This window comes from Podarcis cretensis (assembly GCF_951804945.1).
Source record: "Podarcis cretensis genome assembly, chromosome: 2".
NCBI lineage: Eukaryota > Metazoa > Chordata > Lepidosauria > Squamata > Lacertidae > Podarcis > Podarcis cretensis.
The window spans coordinates 49323282-49350316 of NC_137171.1; the positions used below are offsets into that span (position 1 = coordinate 49323282).

General features: G+C 40.2%; 1 protein-coding gene across 4 annotated transcripts in view; it reads left to right on the forward strand.

Moving 5' to 3' along the window:
- Nucleotides 1-861: 861 nt before the first annotated feature.
- DOCK2 (dedicator of cytokinesis 2) overlaps nt 862-27035 on the forward strand; it is a 246372-nt gene continuing 220198 nt past the window's right edge. Inside the window, exons 1-12 of one of the 4 annotated variants that reach the window (XM_079964756.1) lie at nt 862-993; nt 8347-8430; nt 12567-12607; nt 15062-15117; nt 16203-16299; nt 17708-17856; nt 18332-18467; nt 19853-20007; nt 21337-21418; nt 23254-23389; nt 25410-25485; nt 25953-26020. In XM_079964756.1, the coding sequence (XP_079820882.1) occupies nt 954-993; nt 8347-8430; nt 12567-12607; nt 15062-15117; nt 16203-16299; nt 17708-17856; nt 18332-18467; nt 19853-20007; nt 21337-21418; nt 23254-23389; nt 25410-25485; nt 25953-26020 (1120 nt within the window). In that variant the 5' untranslated portion in view covers nt 862-953. Of the gene's footprint in view, nt 994-8346; nt 8431-11120; nt 11372-11619; nt 11690-12566; nt 12608-15061; nt 15118-16202; nt 16300-17707; nt 17857-18331; nt 18468-19852; nt 20008-21336; nt 21419-23253; nt 23390-25409; nt 25486-25952; nt 26021-27035 lie in introns of those variants that run through there. The other 3 variants (XM_079964759.1, XM_079964757.1, XM_079964758.1) reach the window with 3 other exon arrangements.

Genomic DNA, 27035 nt, shown 5'->3' on the forward strand with positions numbered 1-27035 from the left:
CTCTCTTTGATAGGGTCTTGGTTTTATCATGGCTGCAGTCCTCATTTTATCCTTTTCCCAGTGGTGTCTCAATGTTCCTCTGCCTCCACATTTCCGACCTGGTCAGGCTAATGGAATAACAGCGAAACTGCTGCATGGCCTTTCCCCAACAATACATGTTTCTCGGTATAAAATGGAAAAATACAAATCCTGCCAGGCATGGGGAAAAGTATATTTTTGTCTTTTATGGCTGAAGAATGAACATTTGGGAAAGCATCACAACGGGAGAAGTAAGGCATCTCTTGTACATAACCTTTTCCCTAAAATCTTCAAGTCTTATACTGTAGAGTTAACCATGTGGTATGCAAAATAAGGCTAGTACAAAGCCCACAAGCTGTTTAAAAACAATAGAAGGACAACTAAACAGAATCTTGTTTAAAAGCAGGCCAACAATATAATGTAATATGTACCCGTTTTTCAGCTGGTGGCGACAGGGATGGGTAGGTGTTGCTCCTAAAACAGTGCTGTAATACATGTCGCCATTAAAAAGGATGGAACATGAAGCGGCACCTCATTAACTGATCTTACCATCTTGGGAGGAACACATGGTGTCTAGAAGCTGTGTGATTTGCTTAGCATGTAGTGGTGGTAGTAACCATAGTCCCCTTACGTTCCTATTTGCTTGTGTTTGCTGTCATTGCCCTGTCAGCAAGGCGCCCGGTGTTGTCCCTCCTCTACATAGAAGCATCACTTTCATTTAGCGTAAGAGCCTCGTTGAGGACACTGCACAGAAAAAGAGGAAGGAAGCTGAGGGATTGTGAGAAGAGCAAAGCTCCCTGCTGCAACTGCAGCAGTAGACAAACTTGCCTTGCAATTCACTTGACTCCATCCTTGAACATTACTGGGATTTTATCCGGTACCAAACAGCTGTTCTCCTGAATCAAGGCTACCCTAGCCTGCTGGACTTGTTGGCTATGACTCCTTGGCAAAAAACTGATAAGAAGATTGGAGTGGGTATGTATCATGCAAGCTCCTCTCTGGGGTTTTCCTCCTCTGCAGGATGTGGGGAGAAGTGCTGCAATGCATGAAGATAAATCAACTTGGTCAGCAAAAAACCCCAAAAATTGAAACAACAAAATAGCTGTTTTGTGCCTTGTCTGATGGGTCTGTGCTGAACACGCACATAAGAAGGTTTCATTGATACTTGCTTCCAATCAATCTTTGCCTAGTGCTGTTTCCCTATTCTTGTGGAAAGTCCTGTGGAACTAACTAAATTTAAAGCTGTAAACTATAAAAACAACCCTTTGTCTTGCGATAACCAAACTGGAATCTTAGACATTCGAGTTCTTCTTAGACATTGACTCAGTTATGCAAGTTGTCCTCTTATTGGCTCTGTTATAAACAGGAAATGGAAAGGGAGCAAGCACATTTTCAGAAACATACTATATGTACTGTGCTCCTGAGACACTTGTTTTACTGGTTCTGGGTGTGATCTTTGGCCGCATCATGCAGTCACCTAGCTGGGTCTTGTCAGTGCTTAAAAATCCCCTGTTGATTACATGATGGAACAAAAGGCAGGAAATAAATGTGCTAAATAACTGAACTTGTACTTATGTGTTGTGTAGATTGTTTAGTCCACTGCTTTTAAAATCTTCTTGTTGAGATTGTTCATTCATTTTCCAGTGGTAATATAATTATAACCCACAGCAAACTACCAACTAATTACCATGAACTGTGCTGAGTTAGGAGACTTTCATGTGAGAAATCATTAAATGATTGAACATGGCCAAATCTTAAACATTCAACCCCATTTTGAAACTTAGGAAAGGCCGTAGCTCAGTACATGCAAAAGGTCCCAAGTTCAATCTTCTGGTAGGCTGGAGGAAACTCCCGTTTGAGCCATTGCCAATCTGTAGACAATACAAACCTAGCTGGATTGATTGACTGTCTAAGTCAGCTGTGTATGTTCCTGTGCTGATGACAGGGCAATCTATACATTCTGATTTGCTTGATGTTGTATGAAATTATTTGGATTTCTGGAAGAAATGCCAGAAGCAAAATACAATTGAGTTTCAGTGCAATGATATAGTAACATTGCAAAATTATTCAAAACTCATACTAAGCTTGGTAGATAGCTCCTTTTGCAAAACTAAAGAACCAGGATACTGACTTCTCTCTTGTGAATGATCAGAAGCCTCTTGCTGCCTTCTGAAAAGATTCTTGGGCCCAGTGCTTGAATTACTCTGGAAAAATACTACCACATACAAAATACATAGCACCTACCATTGTCTGTATATGTACTGAATATATTTTATAATTCTACTAGTACATAGTTCATATCTCTAAAGAGCATATAATTTATGAGCAATCCTGCACTAACTATGGAAGATGAATCCTAATCATCTTAAGGTTTTACAATTGCAGTAAAACAAAGGTGGAGCCTTGAATGTGTTGATACAAATAATTTAATTGATGGTGCTCAAGAGAAATGAATAGAGCCAACAGTCACAAGAAATTTGATTTTTGTCAGGTAAAATCCAGTTATGTCTGCGTCTTACACAAATGGGGACTTCACCTCACTCTTCTCCCCACTGAGCCCCCAGAAGACCTGGAACTCTATTTGTGTGGCATATGTTTTTCCGCTTGGTCTTCCTTTAGACCTAGAGTAGACCCACAAATTGTGCTAGTTTCATCATTAAGACCAGATGCCAAGATTTGCTAAACCATACAATTTCGATAGTCAATAGGGGTAAATGTCAACAAGCACCAATTACAATTCTTGCAGCTGTTACAGCCCATAGAGGATTTAATGGTCAGGCTGAATTGCATTTTTAAATATACACTTCAGATTTAGCTGTAAGGAATATTGATGGTTTTGCTTATAATGGCAATGATTTGGGAGTTTTAATCTTTTTTTTTTTTTTTTAAAAAGAACTTTTTTCACATTATCACCACATATGTTAATGGAGCATTCTTCCAAAAGAGATTTGACAGGCACCCTCACTTTTGACTTTCAAGAATCGCCTGAAGACCTTTCTAGCTGTTTCTTTTTTTATTATTTTTGCTAGCCAGTCACGTTAATTATTATCTATATTGTTTTTAATGGAGCTTCATACTGTACACCACCCTGCTTTCATAAAATGTTGGTATAGATATTCTTTTATAAATGAATTAAAAATAAATAGGAAGTGAGCAGCACATTTCTCACACTACAGTGGTACCTCGGAAGTCGAATGGGATCCGTTCTGGAAGTCTGCTTGACTTCCAAAATGTTTGGAAATCAAGGCGTGGCTTCTGATTGGCTGCAGGAAGCTCCAGAAGCCATGGAAGCCGCGTCGGACATTCAGGTTCCAAAGAATGCAAAACGGAACACTCACTTCCGGGTTTGCAGCGTTCGGGAGCCAAAACGTTAGACTCGCAACGCGTTCGGGATCCAAGGTACGACTGTATAGGTATCTTTTTGCTAAATGCTGTGGTGTTAGATAAATAAAGTATGGCACTTTAAAATGATTTTCATTTAAGTGGAGGCAAGTGTTGGAAAAGTTGGATTTTTTTAGGGCTGAGCAACTAAGGAGACTTCAAGAGTTTGAACTGGAATATAGGTGGCTAACCTATGATTCTCCAGCTGTTACTGGGAGTTGGCAATTAGCTGGAAGGCCACATGTTAGTCACCCCCAAATTAGAAAACGGCTGTCCTGACTGTATATACTTGATTTGTTTGTTAAGTCCATGGAAACATTCCAAAAGTTCACACTGAAACCAGGCCAGGACTCTGAAAGTTTAGTTGTTTTTCTTTTCCCTGTTAGCATCATTGATTCTCCTCCAGGAGCTTTAAAAAACATGATAATGAAGCAAGCATGGATCACAAGCAAGTGCCACAAAAGGAAGTTGTGAGACTTCAACTGTGGTTTATATATTCAATCCAGGACAGCGCTGAAAAAGTAATGTGAATCAGGTTTCATCTGCAGAGGTCCCATTCTTGTCTCTCTTCTATTTTTTTTGAGGGGTGGGGAGATAGTATTAATGGATTGTAATGCAGAGGGCGATGGTTGGATTTGCTTCCCCCAGACATGCAAATTAAAGAAAAGCCATTTCTTTCCGAGAAAATGTCTGAATTCCACCTCCCCCTGTACAAAATGGAAGAGCACTTTGAAGAAATTTCTACACATATTCTCTGCCGTTTTTGTTGTGGTGGAAGCTGTCCCCCCCCCTTCCTCCCCCGGTGAATGATGCTGTGTAATGATGCTAGGCCCAGGACACTGTGGAGCATGAAAAATGGGGATCAAGCTGCCAATACATTTGTGGTTGTTATCACTTGGAGAGGCAGAAAAAGAAAAGGTGCTATACTCTGCATGCGAAAATTGGACAATATCTCACCACCCCTGGATAAATTTGAAGGACCCCACCCTCATTATCTTGTCTACAAATAGAGGAGAGAGTTTTGATAGGCTATCTGCTTCAATACAAATACAGTGGTACCTCGGGTTAAGTACCTGAAACTGTACCTCGGGTTAAGTGCCTGAAACTGTTCTTAACCTGAAGCACCACTTTAGCTAATGGGGCCTCCTGCTGCTGCCGCACCACCGGAGCACAATTGTTATGGGCTTGCTATCATATTTCTGTGAACAAGACTGTGACAATACCTTGCCAAAATGTTGAACTTGACAAAGGTAGTTTTAACAGCCCTCAATAGGGGCTAATGGTTGGGAGATTGCTTAGTGATGGAGGACTACTCTAAAATGGTCAGAGAAAGGGACATGGGCATACCTTCTCCCACAGCTCCCATAAAGTAGGTTTCTCTGTGTAAAGAACAACAGAAATTGCAGTTGTGAGTAGGAGACTAAGGCAGACTGTGAGAGAAACAGAGTGGTCTGAGTTCAGTTTTGGGGGCTTTGTAAGCTAGCAGCACTGGGTGAGTGGGCAAGTGTTCCTTGCTACAGATCTGATGTAGGGTTGCTGTTTAAGCTGTCCATGACCACCTCTGCTCAACCCACCTATCAACAAATTCTACAAATTTGTAAGTAAACTCTGTTACAAAGCAACTTATGTATCCAGTGATCCCTCCTTCCAAATGAAATCAAACCCAGGCAGTTCTCACTGCTCAGGGAAGTGGGACACACATAGCCACAACATGTTGTGCTAACCAATAGTAAAATCAGCTGTGGCATCTTAAGGATCAGTAAATACAGTGTGCCATGAGCTTTCATGGTCCGGAAAAGTGTTGTTTTCAGCTGGCAGACATACACACACGCACCTCTGCCAACTCAGGATGACACTTCCAAGTATTTGACAAGTGGCACTGGACTGCAGAAGCTTACGCCACAATGCATTTCTTTGACCTTCAGGTGCCAAACTACTTTTGCTTTTTACTACAATAGACATCCAGCTGGGAATTGTTAACTGATAGGAGTTTTAATGGGTCCTACCTCCTCTTTGGGATTCAGGAATTTGTTTATAGTGCTCTGTATATCTTGGCTCCAACAAAACATGCATGTTCGTGCTTTATTCCCCCTTTCCCTTTTTTTAAGTAAAGAAAAGAAACAGGACCTTTGTACTTTCAAATGACTTTAAGCTGTAAGTTTCCACTTACTCAGAAAACATCAAGCTTGCAAAACCACTTCCTTTGTCAGTTGGTTGATGTCACCATACTAACCCTTTGTAAAAAGAAAAAAGAAAAAAGAAAAAAAAGGTACCACTGGGAAGCAATGCAATATTATGTTAACACAACCATGCTCTGAACATTTAGGTTTTTTTTTCTTTAAATGAGCACGACGAGTAGTGATGGCTTAAAGGACAGAATGCACTCCCCCTCCCCTTCATCTGGTTTTTGAAAGCTTCTTTTAAATGCCAAAATCCATAGGAAATAGTTTAGTTGTTGGTATTTATTATTGTTGTTGTTTTGTTTCTTATACCCTCTCATTCAAATCCAGGACAGCTAACAATAAAGGTATAGCTTTTTTTTTAAAAAAAAAGAAGTACAGTGTGACAAGTCAGTATTTGTTTGATTCTCATTTGTCTTAGATTGCTACCCAAATATTGGATCATGGAAATACATTATCTGCATATTCTAGCAAATCCCTCAACTGTCCTGATTAAATCGGGAATCGTGTTATGGGGGCTGTGCTCTCACGTGGAAACATGGCGCCATAAGGGGCACATTCTGGTTTCCGTGGCAACATGTTGGAGGGTATGGACTAGCAGTATGCAAGTACCTGTATACCTTTATAGGTGGTCAAAAGGCCATACCCAGAAGTCAGAAGTACTTTTAAAGTGTTTTTGAGAGGGAGAAAGAGAACCTTAAGGTAAACTTTCCTCAGCTACAGCCAGCTGCGAGGTTGGAGAAGGAATGGTGAGGAAGAACAGAACAAAAATGGAAGACGAAGTGATGTAAAAGCTAAAGTACTTAAATATTAAACACTTTTAGGTTGTTATTCATGAAACTGACCATTTTGTGGAAGGGTCACTGTTTTAACTTAAGAAGAATGGAATACAATGTATCACAAGAACAGCTTAATAAAACATGGCTATAGAAATTGTATTGAGCTGGTACCATGATTAGAACTAAATTACATCAAATACTCTGGATATCTGAATCTGGGTCACAGGGTATGTTTAGAGTTCTAAAAGGGGCGGCCAAATGTGAGAACAAAATGCACTAAAGTTTTGTTTTTAATTGTTGCTGAGATGTACTGTTTTTGTTTTGTTTTGTGGCTGCTATAACTTGAAACAGCCTTCTGTAGCTTTTTCTGTATTTTGGCCAAAAGCACTGGAAAGAATGCCAAGATTGATTTCTGAATGGCAGCGAATTAGGGGGACAAGAGGAGAACTCAGAACAATTTGAAGCTATTAAGTGTGTTCAGGACTTCAGTAAATTGACGCTTTAAGGCTATTCTGCCCAAGCCAATTTATTTAAGATTGAAGGCCCAATTCTCACTTTGGAACAAGTCTAATTCTCACTCCTATCTTCCAAGTTGATTTAATAAAAATTGCAGATTTGATTTACAAATGGTATTATGCTTTGGCTTAGACAAGCGTACTTGACAGTACATTGGCTTGTATCCAAAAGTGCTGTTTCACAAGCAGAAAGCACATCACCTCAACCAGTGCAAGGTTAATACCGGCTTTGAGGCAGGCTGCCAATAACTATGGATGCTGGATTATTTGGAGTTTATATGGTTTTATTCCTATAATTGTTTTATAATTGTTTATGAAGTATTTCATTACCCTTTGTTTACTGCTCTGGAGTTTTCAAAACAAAATGTTTTGAAAAATAAAAGCAGTTTTGAGAAATAAAACAGTAAACAAATTAAAAAGGTAGCTCTCTTATCCCTCCTCCTCAGGTGCAAGTCTCTCTTAGTGTGTGGTTAGAAAACAGTCTATAAAGATTGCCACACCCTTTAGTTGCTTTATTTTGGAGACATATTACTTCAGCTTGCTATCTGCATATATTTCTTATGATTTATATTTCAGGTGTGAATTTCCAATTTCCACATTTTATGGAGATGTCTTTTGCAAGTGAGGCAGAGAACTGAACCTTCATATTCAGCTTATTTAATATTTATTGCTGTGCTTCTATTTAAAATAATGTTGACTCTCAAAATAATCTTTATAATCCCATATTAAGTTGGATCACATGCAATGCTAAGATATAGCAGGGCTGCCATACGTCCTGATTTTCCAGGACATTCTTGTAGCATTTACTAAAAAAACTCAACAACTTTCGGGTTGTCTTGGATCTTACTTTTTGAAATATGGCAACTCTAAGCTATAGTTTGGTGTTACATGCATGAGCTTTAAAGGTTGGGCCTTCCTTTCTGATATGGCTGTTTTGAAGAAATCAGAAGATTTTGCTTTCGCTTTCAACTGTCATTACTTTATTATGTCCAAAGTCAGACAGACTGTAGCTAGTCTTAACTATGGTTTAGGAAAGCAAGGCAATTTCAGACTGGAGTTGGTGATTCTGGTTTGTCTTTTTAAAGCGTACTTTACACTAACCACAGTTCTTTGTTCGGATCTAGCAAGCTTCCAGATTTCTTGTAACTGCACCAAAGGAGGAAAAGGGAGTGGGTAGCAAGCAAGCAAGTTCAAGGCTTGCCCCCATAGCACCAAATTGTGGTTTAGCATCTTGTCTGAAACACAGCTCTTGTGTTTAAAATGTTAATTTGATTGAATCCATAACAGCTCATTCTGTATTTTCACAGCTTTAGTTGAAGGAGTGTTATTTTTAATGTAAATAAGTATATAGGTAATTTTTTATTTTGTCTACTGCGTCCACCCCTTGGTGCTGATGTAGTACATGTTGTTGATACTATTTCTGTTGTCTGTTTAACCGTAATAAAGATTGATTGAGTGATTGTATTTTCACAGCAATATCCAATTTCAGAGCTGCAAGAGTACCACAGCTATCTCTGCATATTGGTGATGTAGTCCATATACTGGAAGACTGTGAAGGTGAGAAATAATTTTTGGTTTGTATCTTGCATCATCACATTGAGTTATGAGCTCATTGGAGAGAGAAAAATCCTGAGACAATGCTTATATTACTGTTGTCTTGAAACATGCAGCCATCATGCCTGCATATTTAGAAGCATATTTGTTCACTGAGTGCATTTTTGGTGAATTAATGAGACATTAATGAGATTTTACTCTTATCCAGATGTGACTTACCTCCTTACACTGAAACTGTGATGTCTGTATTATGAATACAATGATATTAATTATTAGGAGGTGAAACTTGTTTAACTTGCCTCTTTTTTTCCTGCTTGTGGGTTTTATGTGTGGGTTTTGTGGTAAAACCATCAGAACTAACATAAGCAGAACAACACTTCTTAATAAATAAAAACAGCCTTAATTCTGCTAGTGGTTTTGGTTAAATGATAACCAGAAATGTTTTATCCATAGCTGTAGCCATAAAACAGGCTTTGTAGTTTTTTGTAATGTGGCAGTATTACAAACAACTATGCTTGTGGAGAGAGATACCAACATATGAACTCAAATAAACATGATTTTTAAAAATACGATATATTAACTATGAAACAGAAGGAGACCTTCTGGTGCTCTTGTGGCCATGCAGCACGTGCACACTGAAATATTCAGTGTGACTGAGAGGCTGAGGAGCTGCAGTACTTGCTCCAATTGATTCTCTAGTTTGACTGCAATTGCACATGTTTGTTTAGTTAATGAGTCTTTCACATTGCCTGTTTTTCCAAACTTAGTTTGCTTTCCAAATGATATTGCCCAATGCCTCTGTAGCTTAGCAAGAGTCTAGGATAGGGTGGCCAAACAAAGTATGGTTAAGCAAGGTTGTTGGGTTCAGGCATGGCACCAAAATCATAGGTAAAGCAAGCTATGGCTGGTATGCTGGCAAGAAACCATGGCTTCTCATCATTGTTGCCAGAAAAGAAACCATGGTTAATCTGCTAGGCTAGGTTCGGACAAATCATATTTAGGCTAAACAAACCAAGGTTTAGTTATATGTCTGAACCAAACCAATATTTAATTTGCTCTGGGCTTTTCTTAGTAGTGTTGTATAATTTTAACCATCTGGGGGGTTTTTTAATTAAAAAGTTTTGTGTTGTAACCCACTCTGGGTTCAGTAGTAGGATAGTGAGAAACAAACAAACAATCTCCATGGAACGGCCATGTTCTCCATCTGTTTGAAAGGTGGATGAGAAGCAGGAGAGTGACCTCCTTCCTTGTCCTTCACTCTTCAACCAAGTAGCACCTGTGGTGGTAGTTCCATGCAGCAGTAGGTTTCCCTTATTATCTTGAAACAAAAAAAATGTGATTTTGCTCTGTTCCTTTTTAATTCAGAGATTTTTTTTTCTTATTCATTCTCAAGGGATGGCATTCTTTCAGGGGTTATAAAGCTTGAGAAAATACAACTTTTGGATTTCATAAATGCACTGTTAACATGTGAAGGTTGTGTGCTCAAAAATGAAACACAAAACTGCTGGACTGAAAGCCAGTACTGGAAAAAAAATAATGAGATGGCACAGTTGATCTGAACAAAGGTCGACAGCCCCAGAGAGATGTTCTGTAGGTTTATGTCACAGATGAGATTAGCGCAGATATGAAAAAGTTACTCAATGTGTTTATAACATATTTCTTACCAGAAGAGGTCTCTCTTGAGCTACAAACATTGACCTGAGAGCCTTAAAAAGCATTTTCTTCAAAATATAGTTACAGTGGTACCTCTGGTTAAGAACTTAATTTGTTCCGGAGGTCCGTTTGTAACCTGAAACCGTTCTTAACCTGAGGTACCACTGTGGCTAATGGGGCCTCCCACTGCCGCCACATGATTTCTGTTCTCATCCTGAGGTAAAGTTCTTAACCTGAGGTACTACTTCTGGGTTAGCGGAGTCTGTAACCTGAAGTGTCTGTAACCCGAGGTGTCTGTAACCCGAGGTACCACTGTATTTCAGGGAGAGTTAACTGACACCCCATAAGCAGCATTATGTCTGCAGGGTGTTTTCTTTTCTTTTCTTTTCTTTTTTGCCTTGGGTCCTGTGATTCACACATCATACCTTGATTGCCTCATCCTGTGAAGGATGTACTCAGTGGTGCACTTAGAAAACTTTCGACTCTAGATTTAATTTTCTTGTGGAGGGACCATTTTTAGATGGTAATGTGTATTGCGCTGCTTGCTTCAAAATCTGATAAGGCAGCTCTAGTGTGTTTGGAAGCCCTGGAAATCCCACAGGGTGTGCTTCAAATATTTCCCCCTTGTGTATTGCCCTTCCCTATTCTCCAGAATTGCCTCAACTTCCACTTCTGACAGTTACCAAAGATGGATGAGTGTCTGGGTTCCTTATTTTGTTTTTTTGACCACTTGCCAGCGAGCTTCCAGGTTCAAAGAGGGACAAGCTAGGATGCCAAACAGGGGAAGTGAGGCACTTCTGATCATGCTGAACTGTCTCACAACAGTAAGAGTTCCTAGCAGCCGAAAGTTAACATCTAACGTTTGCCTTTTAGCAACTGTTCTCCAGGCCTGTGCAGAGCTTGTCTGAGGCCTGGGGTGGGAGTCTTGTTCTTGGCGTGACAGTGTAAGTCCAGCAGGCCATGGATGAGGCCTCCTCGGCATGATTATAGCCCTCTGAGGCTTGGGGACAAGTATATCTGGCTGCCCCCACTCTGCACAGGCCTGACAATCTAAGTGATTAGCACTTTTAATGGCCTAACCCTATAGTGTTAAAGTCTGACTTTAAGGCTGACAAACATGGCCTTTTGGGGCTTTAAGTGTGCCTTGACACAATAATTAATACTGGTTGCTAAGGGAAATGCTTGAGCTTTTCCCCATAGCAGAGAAGATCTGGCTATGCTGCAACATGGCTGTACAGCAGAGCTTCCGCCGTGTCCTGGATGCTGTCGGTGAAGCTATGCTTAGGCTCAGGTGGCTTTTCCCTCTAGGAAATGACTGTCAAAGCAATTCTGGCTCCCACTGGTAGATTATAGTCTAGTCCGACAGGCCTACAAGGCAAAGCAACCTCTGAAAAGGATGCTGTTGTGCCTCCTGACTGGAGGACTGAACAAGACATGAAAGCTATAATCAGAGCATGGGGGGGGGGGATCAGCTAGGAGAGAAGTAACATTGCTGCTCGCCCCTCAACCCAGATTACTTTGGCATATTGCCCTCTCCCCTTCACTATATATACAATGTGGTTACACGTGAAGGAGAGAAAATTTGGGGGAATTTTAGGTAAGAAAAAAGGTAAGCGGGAAGCATGAAAGAGTTGCATTATATTATGCATACAGTGTGTGGAGAAAGTGGACACAGATAATTTTTTCTCCCTGTCATCATACTGAACCCCGGGGTTGCCCAATGAAACTGAGTATTGAGAGATTCAGGGCAGAAGTACCGGTACTTCATACAGGACACATAGTTAAACAGTGGTTTTTGCTTTCATAAGATGTAGTCATGGGCACCAACTCAGCCTTTTGAGGGGATTAGACAAATTCATGGAGGATAAGGTTATCCATGGCTCTGAGTCTGGATGGCTATATATTACTTCCGGGGCAAGATCAAACTACAGTGCTCTTCTAAAATCTTTAAAAAGGCAGATTTGGTTCATAAAAGGGATTTATGGCATGAACCCATCACTGGTGATTTTTAGAAGAACTCTTTAGATTTTTTAAAATTTGCACCCACTTCCTTTTTGTTATTTGGTGTGTCTTCATTAAGTTGTGTCCTGAGGATTTACTGCTCATCAAAGGGTGTAATGTGGATTTTAACTTTATTCTTTTTATATTGCTATGCTAATTGTGTAAATTTTGTGTGCCTCCTTGCTCTGGCAATTGCCCTGAAAGGCATTTATGAATACTTTATTATGAACAAAGAAACAAACACAAATACATACATACATACATACATACATACATACATACATACATACATACCAGTGATCCTCTTTCAACACAATTTAATCTATGCATACCAGGAAGTAAACTGCACTGTGTTCAGTGGGACTTACTCTCATGTAATCATGCATAGGATTGCTACCCTAGTTTTGCAGAAATTGAACGAATTGGCTCAATTTGGACATTGAAAATCATATAATAAGTAACTATGGTTTTGCTTTGACTTTTAGGTTGGTACAAAGGATACATTGTAAGACATAAAGGGGTAGAGGTAAGATTATTCTTATTGACTTTATTCTTTTTTTGTTGTTGATTATCTGTTTGATTTTTTTTTTTTGTAATAGACTATTACTTTATTCTTTCTTTTTCAGTGTGTGGAGTTTAATCCTGAGAAGAGTCACTGAATCTATGTCAGTGGCCAATATTTCAATAAGGAAATGAATGTTTTTGTACTATGAGAAAGGTAGATTAAATAACAAATAATGGATTGACCCGCGTCCAACTTGTCGTATACACTGAAGGGATCATGTGTATCACAAATTGCAGTGCCCTTTAGCTAATTGAAACTGATGTAGCTGTTAAAAGCAAATTATGATATAGCACAAGATAAAAGTTGAAGATCCTAATAGGTTGGCTGAAGCCTAGGGACATACCTGAAATCTTTGAGCCAAATCATTTATTTATTTATTTGCACCAGGTTTTTTAACCACACTTTCATTTAAGCACCCATGAGGCATCTCACAACACCAGAGTATAAATCACAAAAGTAAAAATACAACCGTGACAATAAAAACGTAGGCATAACAGCAACAGCAGTATGATAAGACATCTTTGTGCACAGGTAGAACACCACAGCCTCTAAGGAAAAAAATGCCTGCCTAAAATGGAGTACATTAGAACCAGTACTTTGATTGGATCAAGTCATGCCCTTCTGCAAATGGAAGGTCTTCCTGTTTTCATAAGGGATTCTGATCTAGCTGTGCCTCTTTCAGAGCTATTTTGCAGCTCTATAGCTGTGTATCTTCTAGTTCAGCTTTACCCTATTACTAACCGGCATCCCTTTATTCCTGCAGTGCCTAAGTTCCAGCTGACATCTGACTGTGTGCCTTTGTTTTTTACATTTAACAACCACTTCTTAAGTTGCTTTGTTCCCTTTGGTTTTTCCCCATTGACTCTGCCCATTAGGCTTATCCCCACATGACATTGAATGTAGCTGTAAGTACAAATGATTGTGTGAAAGAGCGTAGACTTGATTTGTACAGCTCAGTTATTGTGTACACAGACACTACATTTGTTGAATTTAACACATGAGCACCCCTTTTCATTTCCCGTTTTCTTCTTCTCTTATGTGCCGATTTAAATATTTCCCTTTCCCCTCCCTTCACTGACTAGCATTGGCATGAACATCCTGGTTTGTTTAAACTTGGATTCCCCTCAGTTTAGATGAAACAGTGAGCTCAGGTTTAATGTCAGGATAATTTAGGATCTGAGTGACATTTCAGTTTTTCAGCTTGACTGCTGATCACAAGAGGATATGTGTACCATGTGTTGTATTAAAGAGAAGATTCACAAATGGATCTTAGGCTACATGTTCCATCAACATGATTAGCAATCACGTGGTTAGCAAAAAAAATTAAATATGAAGCAGGATATGATGGTCACTGCAACACTCTGGGAGAGAAGGTTTAAGACTCCTCTCTCCAGCTGCAATCTCAGCAAAACCACCCCACTACATGGTAATAAGCATTAGGAAAAAATGCTCAGTGGCACCAAGGCTTCAGCTACCTATCCTCTCAGGCTGTGGTGCTGATCAGAATTGTGGTCTCCTTCACTGGCCTGGTATTTAATTTTTAAGAACCTAGCGTGTGACTGCTAATCCTCCTGTGTAACTGAATGTGTTGTTAGGCCACCAGACCCACAGGTTGTAGACAGAACCATGACAAAGATACTTTAATACATAAACTCCTCTTGAGCCTCGTAGGTATTATAAAATATTATATGAATGGAGATGCTACCTTGAATGTTTGTACTTTGGTGAAGTCAATGGTTCCTTTAGATGGAGACTACTTCTCCATTTTCTCCAGTATTATCTCTTCCAGCTAGCAGTGGCTTTGAGGCCTCAGGCAGAGCTCTTTCAAATAACTGGCTTTTTGAAACATTTAGCAAGAGATGGCTCTGGCTGAATCTGCATAGCTGTCAACTTTTCCCTTTTCTTGCGAGGAATCCTATTTGGAATAAGGGAATTTCCCTTTAAAAAAGGGAAACGTTGACAGCTATGTGAATCTGGGACCTTCTGCTTGCAAAGCTTGTGCTCTACCACGCAGTCAAAGAAAAAGCTGGTGTATGGAACCAACACTTGAGTCAGGCATTAAGAAATAGTTGAGGATGAAGAAAATAGGTGGACGTTCATTTGCAGTGGACAGGACTCTATGAGCAACCCTGGTAATGTGTGAACTTGATCTGATGCCCTTCAGATGTTTTGGCTGGCTGGAGCTACTGGGAGTTGTAGTCTAAAACATCTGGAAGGCCCCAGGCTGGGAAAAGTGGCAAATGGTTAATAATTTAACTCCGTACATAGTAGTTGCAGCTACATGAGAATAAAACTCACTAGAGTTTTATTCCAGAACCTCTATATATCAACCTTCTTTCGGTCCTTTTAATTTGTCATAGAAGAAATGTTCGGTACAATATAACAAATGTGCTTTCCCCCTTCTTCTTCCATTAGGGAATATTTCCAAAATCTTTTATCCACATCAAAGAACTTTCTGTTGAGAAAAAAAGGTATTTCATTGAGATAATTCTTTTGAGGTATATGTCAGCGGATGGGAGTATTATAGCTAAAATCCCCCATGTGATTGATGCTGAACAGCTTGGCGAAATAATTTCTGTAACTAATGCTTGAAAGGGTCCTTTGCCAAGAGTGATCCTTATCGTCTGATGGGAAAAGCTAGAATGTGCACACCCAGTAGCTGATAGGCAAAAGATTTGTAAAGTGCCCTTTCCTAATGACAAGGAGGGTGAGGGGTGCTTGTGGGTGGTGTTGTCAGTCAGGTAACAGTCTGGCATAGTAGGACCCTGGACTGTTCCAAGTTTGCAACTTGATTCAGTGTTATCTGCAACCAGGGCTGGCCCACCTATGAGGCAAGGTGAAGTAACTGCCTCAAGTGGCAGGATCCACAGGGGCAGCAGATCCAACCGCCAAGAAATGCCCGCTGTTGCTGCCACTACACTACCCCCTTGATCCCAATGTGGAACTTTACCCCCTCCCCCCATTCCCCCCTTCTTCTTTGAAAGGTTGGAGATGCCATTTTGTTGTTTATTTCAGGTGTCAAAATTATTATTATTTATTAAATGTGTATACCACCATTCATTTGTAGATCTCAGGGTGGTTCACGGCATAAAAATACAAGAAAGTGTCTCCGAGACTTATGTCCCTCTTAGCCGGACTAACCCCCTTTGCTTCTGCCTCCTTCCTGAAGAATGGAGAGCCTTAAAGGGGTAGTCTTTTGGTCTGGAGCCTAATACTCCACCTCCTTCCTGTCAGTTCCCTCTGGTGTGCTGTGCTGGCACGAGTGAGGTCCTTGGTGTAGAGGGACTTTCTCACAGAGGAAATCAGCCTGGCCTGAGTTTGTGTGTGGCTGTTTTCGGGGGCTTCTAGTTCAGGAATGTGAGGTTTAAGAGGCTCCAAGCTGATTGGCTCAGCCTTGGTGTTAGGCCTGGGTCCATCTGTGCCCATCTAGCACCCCCTGTGTATTTTACCATTGATCCTTCTGATCTGGCTGACCGTTCCTTCTCTGGGCTGGATTCTGGGCTGCTGATCAGGGTGGGAATCATGCCATTAAACCACTGTTTATCCTTTTGTTCAGAAATGCAGAAAATGTAATACCTGCTGAGATTCCTTTGGTGCAAGAGGTTACCTGCACACTTTGGGAATGGGGCAATATCTGGAAACAGCTTTATGTGGTAAGCAATCCCTCTCATAGGTCTATTACTTCAAGTATTTTAAACAAAAAGTACCTCAGATGAATAAAATTATTGATTGCAGGCAAAGAAGACGTTAACAGGGTTAGGTGCTATGTTAGCCATATTGTGTAGGCTTAATTATGGATATGCCAGGTGTTTAAGACAGTGTTTTGTCTTTCATTTCATGAAAAGAACACTCTTTTGAAAGAGACTATAAAGAATCAATCCCTTCATTGAAGAGTTTGCTCTTTTGTTAAAAGCCTGCCAGTATAATTCCACTTTGAGTTTTATGCTCTTTCAGTCTCTGACTGACCTTTAATACGCAATGCAGGAATGTGCTCACAGTAGGAGGTTGAAGGCACCTGTAATTCAGAACCTACTACTTTTTGCTTATGGGGAAAAGCTGCTATTATATATTTCTAAACAACTTGTCTATTTTTAATGTGTTCCGACAGCCTACCTAATTCAAAGAAAGGGACTTTTGTGTGCCAAAGGACAGCACTACTGCACAGTGTATTTAAACCTTAACTGGAAGTGCCATTATTATAAATAGCCTCTCTATACTGCGGGTTTTAGTTGCCACAATTAGCACATCTGGTGAAAGCAGTGTGACTCAGTGGCTATAGCACTCTGTCAAAGGCACAAATAAGAAACCTAAAAGCTTTTTTCCCCTCTTCTAGCTGAATTTCACCAAATAAAAGATCCATCACACACAAAGCCAAATTTGGGGGGGGGGGGAATCATTGCAGTGGGTGTGGTACTGCAGGGGATCCCATGTTCCACTTAGGCCATGCAATACTATTTCTTCCCTTGGTGTGGTGAGGTGTGACCTAGCCCACCTTTTTCTGATTGGCAAGCTTGGCATGATGGGGTTTAAGCTGTGCTGAGTGTAAGGGCGGAATAGGAACCTAGGAAGTGGCCTTACAGTGAGTCAGGCCAAAAGCCCATCTAGCTTAGCATTGTCAGCACTGACTTGTAGTGACCATTCAGGGCTTCAGGCATGGAGTCCTTCCGAACCCCAGCTGGGGAAGCCAGGGATTCAGCTGGAGACCTGTGTATGCAAAGCAGATGCTCTACCAGTGAGCTGTGACCCTTCCCTGTGGGCTACACCCACAATCCTGGGGAAACAGGCTTGCCCTTGTTACCTCCAATTTTCGCTGTTGTATCCCATCTCTCTGTCACCCTGTAGCATGAATAATATGCACCAAGCCTTTGTAAAAATGGTAACATTGGTTTTATATGCACTGATTGGTTTTGTAGCTTTCGAAAGTAGGATAGTTTTGCTTTAATACCAGAGCAAAGATCCTTATTTTTCTGCAGTCCAATAATTGTTTAATCCCTGGAATAAAAGAAAATAGTATTTGAAATTTCAGATAAGTTGACAACTGAAATGTGTTATGTGTTTCAGGCAAACAAGAAGGACCGGTTTCGACAAGTACAATCTATGATGTGCGAGTTAATGGAGTGGAGGTCTCAGCTTCTCTCAGGCACACTGCCCAAAGATGAGCTCAAAGAACTGAAGCAAAAAGTCACTTCCAAAATTGACTATGGCAACAAGTAAGTTCTCTAGTTCTGGCTTACGGCTACTGATACAGTTCAAGTCAGTGCTGCAAGCTGGGATATTTCAGAAATGTTAACAATGATTGAGTTGGGTTTACTATTGCTTTCAAAAATGAACTCATAAAATCATAGTGATGTCATATTGTTCTAGGCAGGCATTTTTTTATTTAGATGTGTTTGTGTTTAATTTTAAAGTGTTTTCATTCTTAAGATTTTTCACAAGGCCCATCAACCAGTATATATAAATTTGAACACCTGATGTGCTGTATTGTTTCATGGGGATGTAGACATTTTAAAAGTGATTCCTAAATGCATATTAAAGGATAACATATTTAAATATCTAAAGACAAGCATGAGCTTCAGATTATTTAAATGCTAAGTGACTTGGAAAGGTATGCTTCTATAAGGTGGTTGATATGAGCTCTAAAAAACAAATAAGGTTACTGATGTTATTTCCTCTTTATGCTTACAGGATACTAGAGCTAGATCTGATAGTTAGAGATGAAGATGGGAATATCTTGGATCCAGAGAAGACCAGTGTCATCAGCCTCTTTCATGCTCATGCTGAAGCTACTAACAAAATCACAGAACGGATTAAAGAGGAGATGGTATGAAGTTTACACACCCATTTCTGTGTTTTCAAGTAGAAGTTTCCTTTCTCATAGTAGGAAGGTTATTACATGAGAACCTTATCGTTTACTGGTTTTAGCCAGTGAAAGCTTTTTCATCACCAGATTGTGTACATTGAGAATGTTTTGTATAAAGTGCCGTTACTATGTACTGTATTGTTAATCTTTTATTTAAGTTTTCAGCTGCAAAGGATACCCCAAGTAGCACAGAACACTGTTACAGAGACAAAAGAGAATTCAAAGTCTGATGTGGTGACAAATAAGATTTCAAAAAGTTAGGTGCTTATCTCTCGCTTCCTGCTCTCCAAGATCATTCCTTTTAGCCAGCCAAGTAGCCTTATTTTGCATTTGGAACTTACTTGATCATCTGTTGGTGTGTTAAAAAGCTTCAGTCCTCTTGAAGCAATAGCTTTCCAGGCTCATTATTACAGAAGCAGCAATTGCACCATCTAAACTTTGACACTTGGATAAGTAAGCAGTATATAAATAGCAGAAATAAAATAAACAATGACAAAGTCAGGTCTATTCTTGCAGCCTAGTTCCACAGTGACATGCTGTGCTACTTCTGTTCTTTATAACCCAGGATTAAGCTGCCAGTGCATCTCACTCTCCTTGAGAAGACAAACTTGGTGAGCTTATCTGTAGCTGGGTGGATAGAAGTCATTATCTACTGTAAGGTTTGATCCCACCCTTTGAATTAGTGCTTAACTTGTGTGGAAATACCTTTTAATACCCTCAGATAGTTATTTAATGTCATTAATAAGTAACAAAGACTGAGCATCATTTAAAAAATCAAGTGCACAATAAATGCCACATTGATAATCTGATAGTGCGTCATAAATTATTGTATAACCAGCAAATACAATGCAAAATATCTGTTCTATTGAAAATGCACTGCTGGTTATCTGTAAGTATTTGTAAGTATGTTGGACTTGGAAATTATATGGTGCCCGGTGACCTGCTTCCACTGATGAAGACCTCTGTCAGAGGAACAGAAAGGGAGACCATCTCCAGTTTTTCATCACGTCCCCCCCTAGCAACCCCTCCAAATCTATTATGGAGGATTGAGGGGACCTTCTGGAGCAGGGAATTGCCACCCTCCTTGCTCCACTAATGGATGTTTTGCACTGGAGGAGGGACACCCATTGGGTGCCACCCATTGGATTCTCAAAATATTCACAAAAGCAGTGCATCAATTCTTGAATTTGAAAGCAAAGGTTAAATCTGCACCTAATAAATATAGTGGTTCAAGTTGTGTACTGTGGCCAAAATGATGCATTACTGTGAAACCTAACACAGAGGAGGAGGCAGGTTCTAGGTGTAGTTTGGATAACGTTATCTTCTTATGATTTGCTCATATACAGTCAAAGGATGAATCTGATTATGGGACCTACTCCAGAAGCTCTTCATCACCCACTCACAGCCTTTACGTTTTCGTGAGGAATTTTGTCTGCAGAATAGGAGAAGATGCAGAACTTTTCATGTCACTCTATGATCCCCAGAAGCAGACAGTTATAAGGTATGCTGCTGTTTTGCTGGTGTGAGGTGTCAATCTTCCTTGCCAAGCTGACAAGTGTTTTTAGGATAAATGTGTGACGTCTAAGAATGATCTCTTGAAAATGAAAACACACACACATTTCCACAGCTTAAAGAGATTGCAAATTGTCAGGTACTTTAAATAGACTTTCACACTATCAATGAGAATCTTTGCAATTGTAATTTCAGTGTTCATTAGGTGTTTTGGAACCCTAAGGGAGAGAACAGTAAAAGAATTGAAGACAGAATGAATATTCATACTATAAAAGAGAAGGGAAAAAGATAGAACAGAAAAGGAAAAAACCCAAAATGTCTACAATTAACCATTTTAAGTAGCTCTGGGAGGAAGAACAATATAAAATAAGCAATAAATAAATTATATTAGTATGGAATTCAATTGCATGATAAGCATGTTCCAAAATGTTAAGGAACGAGGTAATAGTTATTTATTACATATCTTTAAATGTGCAAAAATAAACTGAACAATGGAGCTTAGGTGAATGTACACTGAGTACATTGAGAAGCTTCAAATGACTCTGGTGGCTTGCAGCATTTGAACTTATCCATGCTAGTGAATTCTTTGACAGGAGATTTGGAAGGTTTAGTCGAAGTAGTATACCAACCTAAAATACAGAGCCAGTAAGACAGCATGATATCTTGGAAACCACCATTCTTTATTGCTTAGATCCAGACTTTGCTCCTGCTGACTGGAGCATCTCCTAAGTGGAGCTGTGCTTGGGGGAAACCAGGCTATGAATCCAGGAACTGACCAGGATTGTTTCCTCTGAACCCTTGTGCATTCTTCTTTGAATTTGATCTCATTTTTGCACCCTTATTACTTTGGAAGTATTTCCAAGAAAGTGGCCTTTGAACCCCTTCTTAGTCTAAGATCCTGTGAATACTTAGCTAGAAATAAACTCCACTGAAGTTAACAGTATTTATGTCTCAGCAGCCATGTGTAGGATAGGACTAGAAGGAAGATACTTTTATGTCTCAAAACCATTAATGGGGCCTTAGCTGCTTATCCATTATAGTGCAGACACAATATATTTTCCAACCTTATTTCTTGCTTAATTATCTAGACACCAGCCTTCATGGCATGCCATTATTTTGTCTTTAGAATGTGCTTGTCAAAAGCAAAGAATGGGGTATATATCTGAATAAGAGTCAATTTGTAGAAGTGGCATTGTCAGGTGTTCAGATTTGTGCAGAGCAATGTGTATTATATAATGCTATTCGCCAATTATGTTTTGTGAAGCTATTAGATGACCCAGTCATAGAGAGTATAACATGATGTGTTCTTTTTAAACAGTGAAAATTACTTGGTGAGATGGGGGAGCAAAGGTTTTGTGAAAGAAATCGACAATTTCAACAATCTGAAGGTGGTTTTCACTGTGAGTAGCTTGTATCTTCACTATAGTACTTAACTGCCAGTGGCATTTTTCTGGAAAGCTTATCGAATCAAGCATTTTTCAAATTTTGTCACATCTCCAGGATGTTCTGCTCTATATTTTAAAAACTGTTAGATTTTCAGGAGACAGGATAGAGTTTAGTCCTGATAGGTGGTCTGACTTAATATACCTAATATATGCAGAACTGTATGTGGCCCAGGTTGAGAGATGTCTTAGTCTGCAGCCCTATACAAATTTACCTGGAAGAAAATGAAAAATGTATAGGATCGTACTGTCAGTATGCTCATCAGCACAATGATAGACACATGACTATGTTTCTGAAAAATTCTTCAGTGTATTATCAGAAAACTAATGCTAAAATAATAAACAGCAACATTTCTTAGCCAGGATACATAGAGGAAACATTTCCATGCATCTGGAATATTAGTTCCAAGTCTAAATCCTTGGGGGTCTATGCTGTATTAAACTGCTTTGAATTCAACTTTGCTTTCAGCTCCATTTGCACTCTTCATCTCTTTCAGGATGAATAATATGCCATTGTATTTTGCTTACATTAGATACATGACCTAGTAGAATAGATGCTGGTCAGGACTCAGCAGTAATTGACCCGTATGATATTAGCTTGTTCGTAGCTATATTTGGCAGAAGTTAATACTGTAGTACAGGGAAAATACCTCTATTAATCTTGTAGACAGATGTTACACTAAACAGAAGAGGTGATTGAAATCACTGAGACATACAATTCCTATTCTGATTACTCAAGGACATCAGTAAATTATTGCTTATGCATATCACCCAGGGAAGAAAAAAAACCCCTTATTTGTCACCAAGGGACCAATAATATTTTCCCCCCTCCAATACAAGCTTAATGAACTTGTGGCTGTTCAGTTTAATCATGTTTAATTTTAGAAAAAGCAGAATGCATAGAAAACTCAAGGCCAGTCAGCAAAACCTGTGAATACTCTTGTTCCAGGAAGCTTCTCTCTTAGAACCAGACACTCTGCAAGATTTCAAGACTACTTCTTGAATTCCCCACACCACCCTCCCCAGTTTAAAAAGCAGCTGGGGGATTGGGCTTGTGAATTTTTGAAAGGGACATTTCTATTTATCTCCTTAGTTTTCTTATCAAACTCTTGAAACAAATCCTCAACTACAGTTTAACTTTGGATGAGTTTAAAAATCGGGGTGTTGTTGTTTTTTTTTTTTTTTTTTTTTTTTTGCAGGGGGCAGGGGTTGAGGGTGGCATGTAAAACCTCCAGCTCAGAGCAAATGAAAAGTTGAGTATGAGGATTGCATCTGCAGTCTTTTAGGTTGCGACCCTAATATGCTTACAAAATAGTGTGTGAATGAATTGTATATAAAGACTTCTGAAAATTCACCTTCATTTTCAGAACTCAGAGAGATCAATACATTCGGTTCCTTCTCTCTCACACACCCCACATGCCCTGTTAGAAAGGTCAAACTGATTCTGATGTAGCTCGTCATTTGCTTCAGTGAACTTGAAAGTATTTTGAAAGTGTTGGATCAAATTGGGTGAAGGTCTGCTGATTGATTGATCATGCAGTGACTTATTTCTCAAGGTGCTTCACTGACTTCACTTAGCTTCTTGCTTTGAAGTTGATGCATACTTTGAATCCAGATTTCATGTCAGTCAAATCCAGTTTTATGAACTGATATTTTCCTTTAAATGAAAGAATTTCCTTTCCATTATGGACATATTCTTGCACCACTCTTTGTACCTATACATTATAAATCTCTACATGGTATGGAATTTCATTGTGACTCTTGTAATTGGTCTTTGATTTCACAAATATCAGGATCTTGGAAACAAGGATCTCGGAAGAGAAAAAATTTATTTGATTTGCCAGATTGTACGGGTTGGAAGAATGGATCTTAAAGACAGTAATACAAGAAAATATACCCAGGGCATAAGACGACCTTTTGGAGTGGCAGGTAAGAAAATACTTGGACATGATCCAAAGAGGGTTGCATGGTCTTCCTCAGGTACACTGCGGCTTTTAAACTACTTTTTGTCTTTTAAAGCCCCGACCCCTAAAAAGCTGCCTCTGAAAGTTGTGGATCCTCTAAAGGGGCATTGTATTATGCATAAAGGGCTGCCAATGGATGTGAAAATTGGCAACATTGTTCCTCCCCACCCTGTATGTGGGAAGATACGTGGGGCTGTAACTGGCTGTCATATTCAGCATACACCCATTGAAATGTTTCAGTGGGTCTACTCTAAGTTTGTCATAGTTTGTCATAGGCATACAACCACTGGTGTAAGGTGTCTCTGGATCATGACTCTGCCCCCCCTTTAATGATGGTAGGTCAACATGAGTCAGTGTGATGCAGCAGCAAAAAACCCTAATGCTATTCTAGACTGCATCAACAGAAGTCTAGTCTCCAGCTCAAGGGAAGTAATAATACCACTCTGTTCTGCCTTGGTGTTAAATTGTGATGCCCAGAACTGGGCACAGTATTCCAGGTATGGTAACACCTGGAATACTGTGTCCAGTTCTGGGCATCACAATTTAACAAGCTGGAACTTGTGCAGAGGAGGGCAGCCTAGATGATCAGGGGCCTAGAAACTAAACCTTATAAGGAGCACTTGAAGGAACTGTGTATGTTTAGCATGGAAAATAGAAGAATGAGAGGAAATATGATAGCCATCTTCAGATATCTTAAGGGCTGTCACATGGAGAAGGGAGCATGCTTGTTTTCTCCTGCTCTGGAGGGCAGGATTAGAACCAATGGCTTCAAGTTGCAAGAAAGGAGATTCCTACTGAACATCAGGAGGAACTTTCTAACAGTAAGAGCTATTCAGCTGTGGAACAGACTCCCATGAGACTCTCCTTCCCTTGGAGGTTTTTAAACGGCGGTTGGATGGTCATCTGTCATGGATGCTCTAGCTGAGATTCCCGCATTGCAGGGGGTTGGACTAGATGAGCCGTGGGTCACTTCCAACTCTATGATTCTATGAAAGAGTCTAGAACTGAAGAAATAACTGAAGTTAATACTGGACATTAAACATGGAGTTATAACTGCTCTGCTCGTGGAATGCTCATAAGCGAAACTAAGAAAGTGGCTACCTAAATTTGATCAGGGTGGTGTTGTTAGGTGAATGTGTTCTTTGAAGCTCTTAAGTGAACATTCACTTCAAAAAAGTCCACAAAACTACAGTAGTATGGGCAGGATTGTGGCAGAGAAATGGAAATTTGTGCATGGCCTTTTGTTGGAGATATGTACGTGGCATGAGATCTCCTGGGTGTGGAAAAGTTGTACAGGATGAAATGCTTTAAACAATTTTTTGGGGGAATACCTCAGCATAGGATGCCACATTGGAGTTTCATAGGGTAACAAAAAGAAACTGTAGGGATGTAATGCACATAAGCAAAAGCTGAATGCTAATGTATTATTTAAGAATGCGCAACGAATTAGCTGTCTCAGCTTCCTTGAAGTCAAGTTAATTACCATCTACCTAGGGCTCTGGTATTTATTGGCTGTTCTTCATTGCTACATGATTAAATTAATTGATGAGGCAGGAATCGGAGGCAAATAATTTAATTATTTTTGTAAGTTCTGAATAATTGAGAACACACAAAATGTTTTCCCTGGTTATAGATCAGCATCACAGTAGGAGGAACTTCCTTGGCAGCAAATTGGCCATACTGAAGACTATGTGTTTTGTTAGATTTGGACAACATTGCAGAGTTTGATATTGTTAGAATGATTAGACTTGGACTACACTAGAAAATGAAACTTGCATTAAAAAAAATATGTGGAAAAGTAATTACATTTGAAGCTGTTTAGAATGAATTTGCATAATAAGCTTGAGAGCATAATCTGCAGTATAATACTTGTCTACAGTCCAACTTGATGAAATTGATGAGGTATTTGATCCTAACAAGAAGAGGAATTGTTTGTCCATTTCTTTCATGCACATTTGGATGGATTTTTTCTTCCCCACCCCCAGTTATGGATATTACAGACATCGTAAAGGGAAAAGCAGAAAGCGATGAAGAGAAGCAACATTTCATTCCTTTTCACCCGTAAGAATTTTTTTATTAATTAATTACTTTATTTTTATTACATGTATATTCCACCTTTCTTCCAAGGAGCTCAAGGTGGCATGCATGCTTCTTCCTCTACATTTTTATCTGCACTACAACACTGTGAGGGAGGTTAGGTTAGGTTCTACAGGTGTATTTGGCTGGAGTCCCACCACAGAAGCCCTGTGCAAAGCATTCCTTGAGCATGCCCCCTAAGCCCCCAGCCCCAAATTGGCTAGAGAAAGAATTCCCAGAACAGTGCAGAGGGAGGGAGACCAGGGATCGCTCCTTCTGGCATAGCACAATTTTGAATTCCTCCCATTGTTGCAAATTCAAGCATTGGGTGGAGGAAATGGAACAAGCATTTGTGCAAACATCCTCCAATTGTGCTTCCTGTTCAGCTTACTGCATGCTTGTATTAATGGTTTGTTTTTATAGATATATTTTCCTTCTTCTTTTTCCTCTAGAGTGTCGGAGAATGAGTTCTTGCATAACCTCTTAAGCAAGGTCACAACACTCAAAGGTGATGGACAAGGTAAAGCATATTGGTGTCTGCTCTTAACCCCCACTCACTTTAACCTAAATAGGATGGCATTATAGACAGACCTTAGGACCAGTTTGCACTTCACCTGGTGCCAAGTTGAATGCCTTAGCAGGCAAGAATTCTATGATAGGCACTCTTATGTGGGCAGGTATATGTACTTGAGGGACACAGGTGGCGCTAAAGGTTAAAGCCTCAGCGCCTAGGACTTGCCGATCGAAAGGTCGGCGGTTCGAATCCCTGCGGCGGGGTGCGCTCCCGCTGCTCGGTCCCAGCGCCTGCCAACCTAGCAGTTCGAAAGCACCTCCGGGTGCAAGTAGATAAATAGGGACCGCTTACTGGCGGGAAGGTAAACGGCGTTTCCGTGTGCGGCTCTGGCTCGCCAGAGCAGCGATGTCACGCTGGCCACGTGACCCGGAAGTGTCTCCGGACAGCGCTGGCCCCCGGCCTCTTGAGTGAGATGGGCGCACAACCCCAGAGTCTGTCAAGACTGGCCCGTATGGGCAGGGGTACCTTTACCTTTTTTATATGTACTTAGATTATGATTTGCTTAGCCACAGCAGCTCACATAGAAGTGCTGGCTCTTACAAATAGCAGCAAGCTTAAGCTTCTAAGACAGATGTGCTGTCACCTGATGTAAGCGGTGGGGAACTAGATGGCCAGAGGGCTCCCCTTCCTAGTGGACCAAGCTTCACAGGTGGGCAAGGTCACCCATCTGTCAGTCACCGGATGGCACAGTGACAGCAGGTCAGCCTTTTTTTGCACAGTGTTAGGGAAGCCCTGATGTCTAGTTTTCTGTGCACAGTGCTGTGCAAGCTTTGATGATCAGCTGATTGGTACCTGCAACTCCACTATCACCAAGCCAGATCTCTACCTGTTCCACACCTAACATCTTGTGTGGGGCCGATAGACATGGCTTAGCCAAAATGCCCTCACTGGTCAAATAGAGATGCCTAACAGGCCCTATGAGTTCCTTGCTGGAAAGATGTGGTTAATGTAACTATGCCCG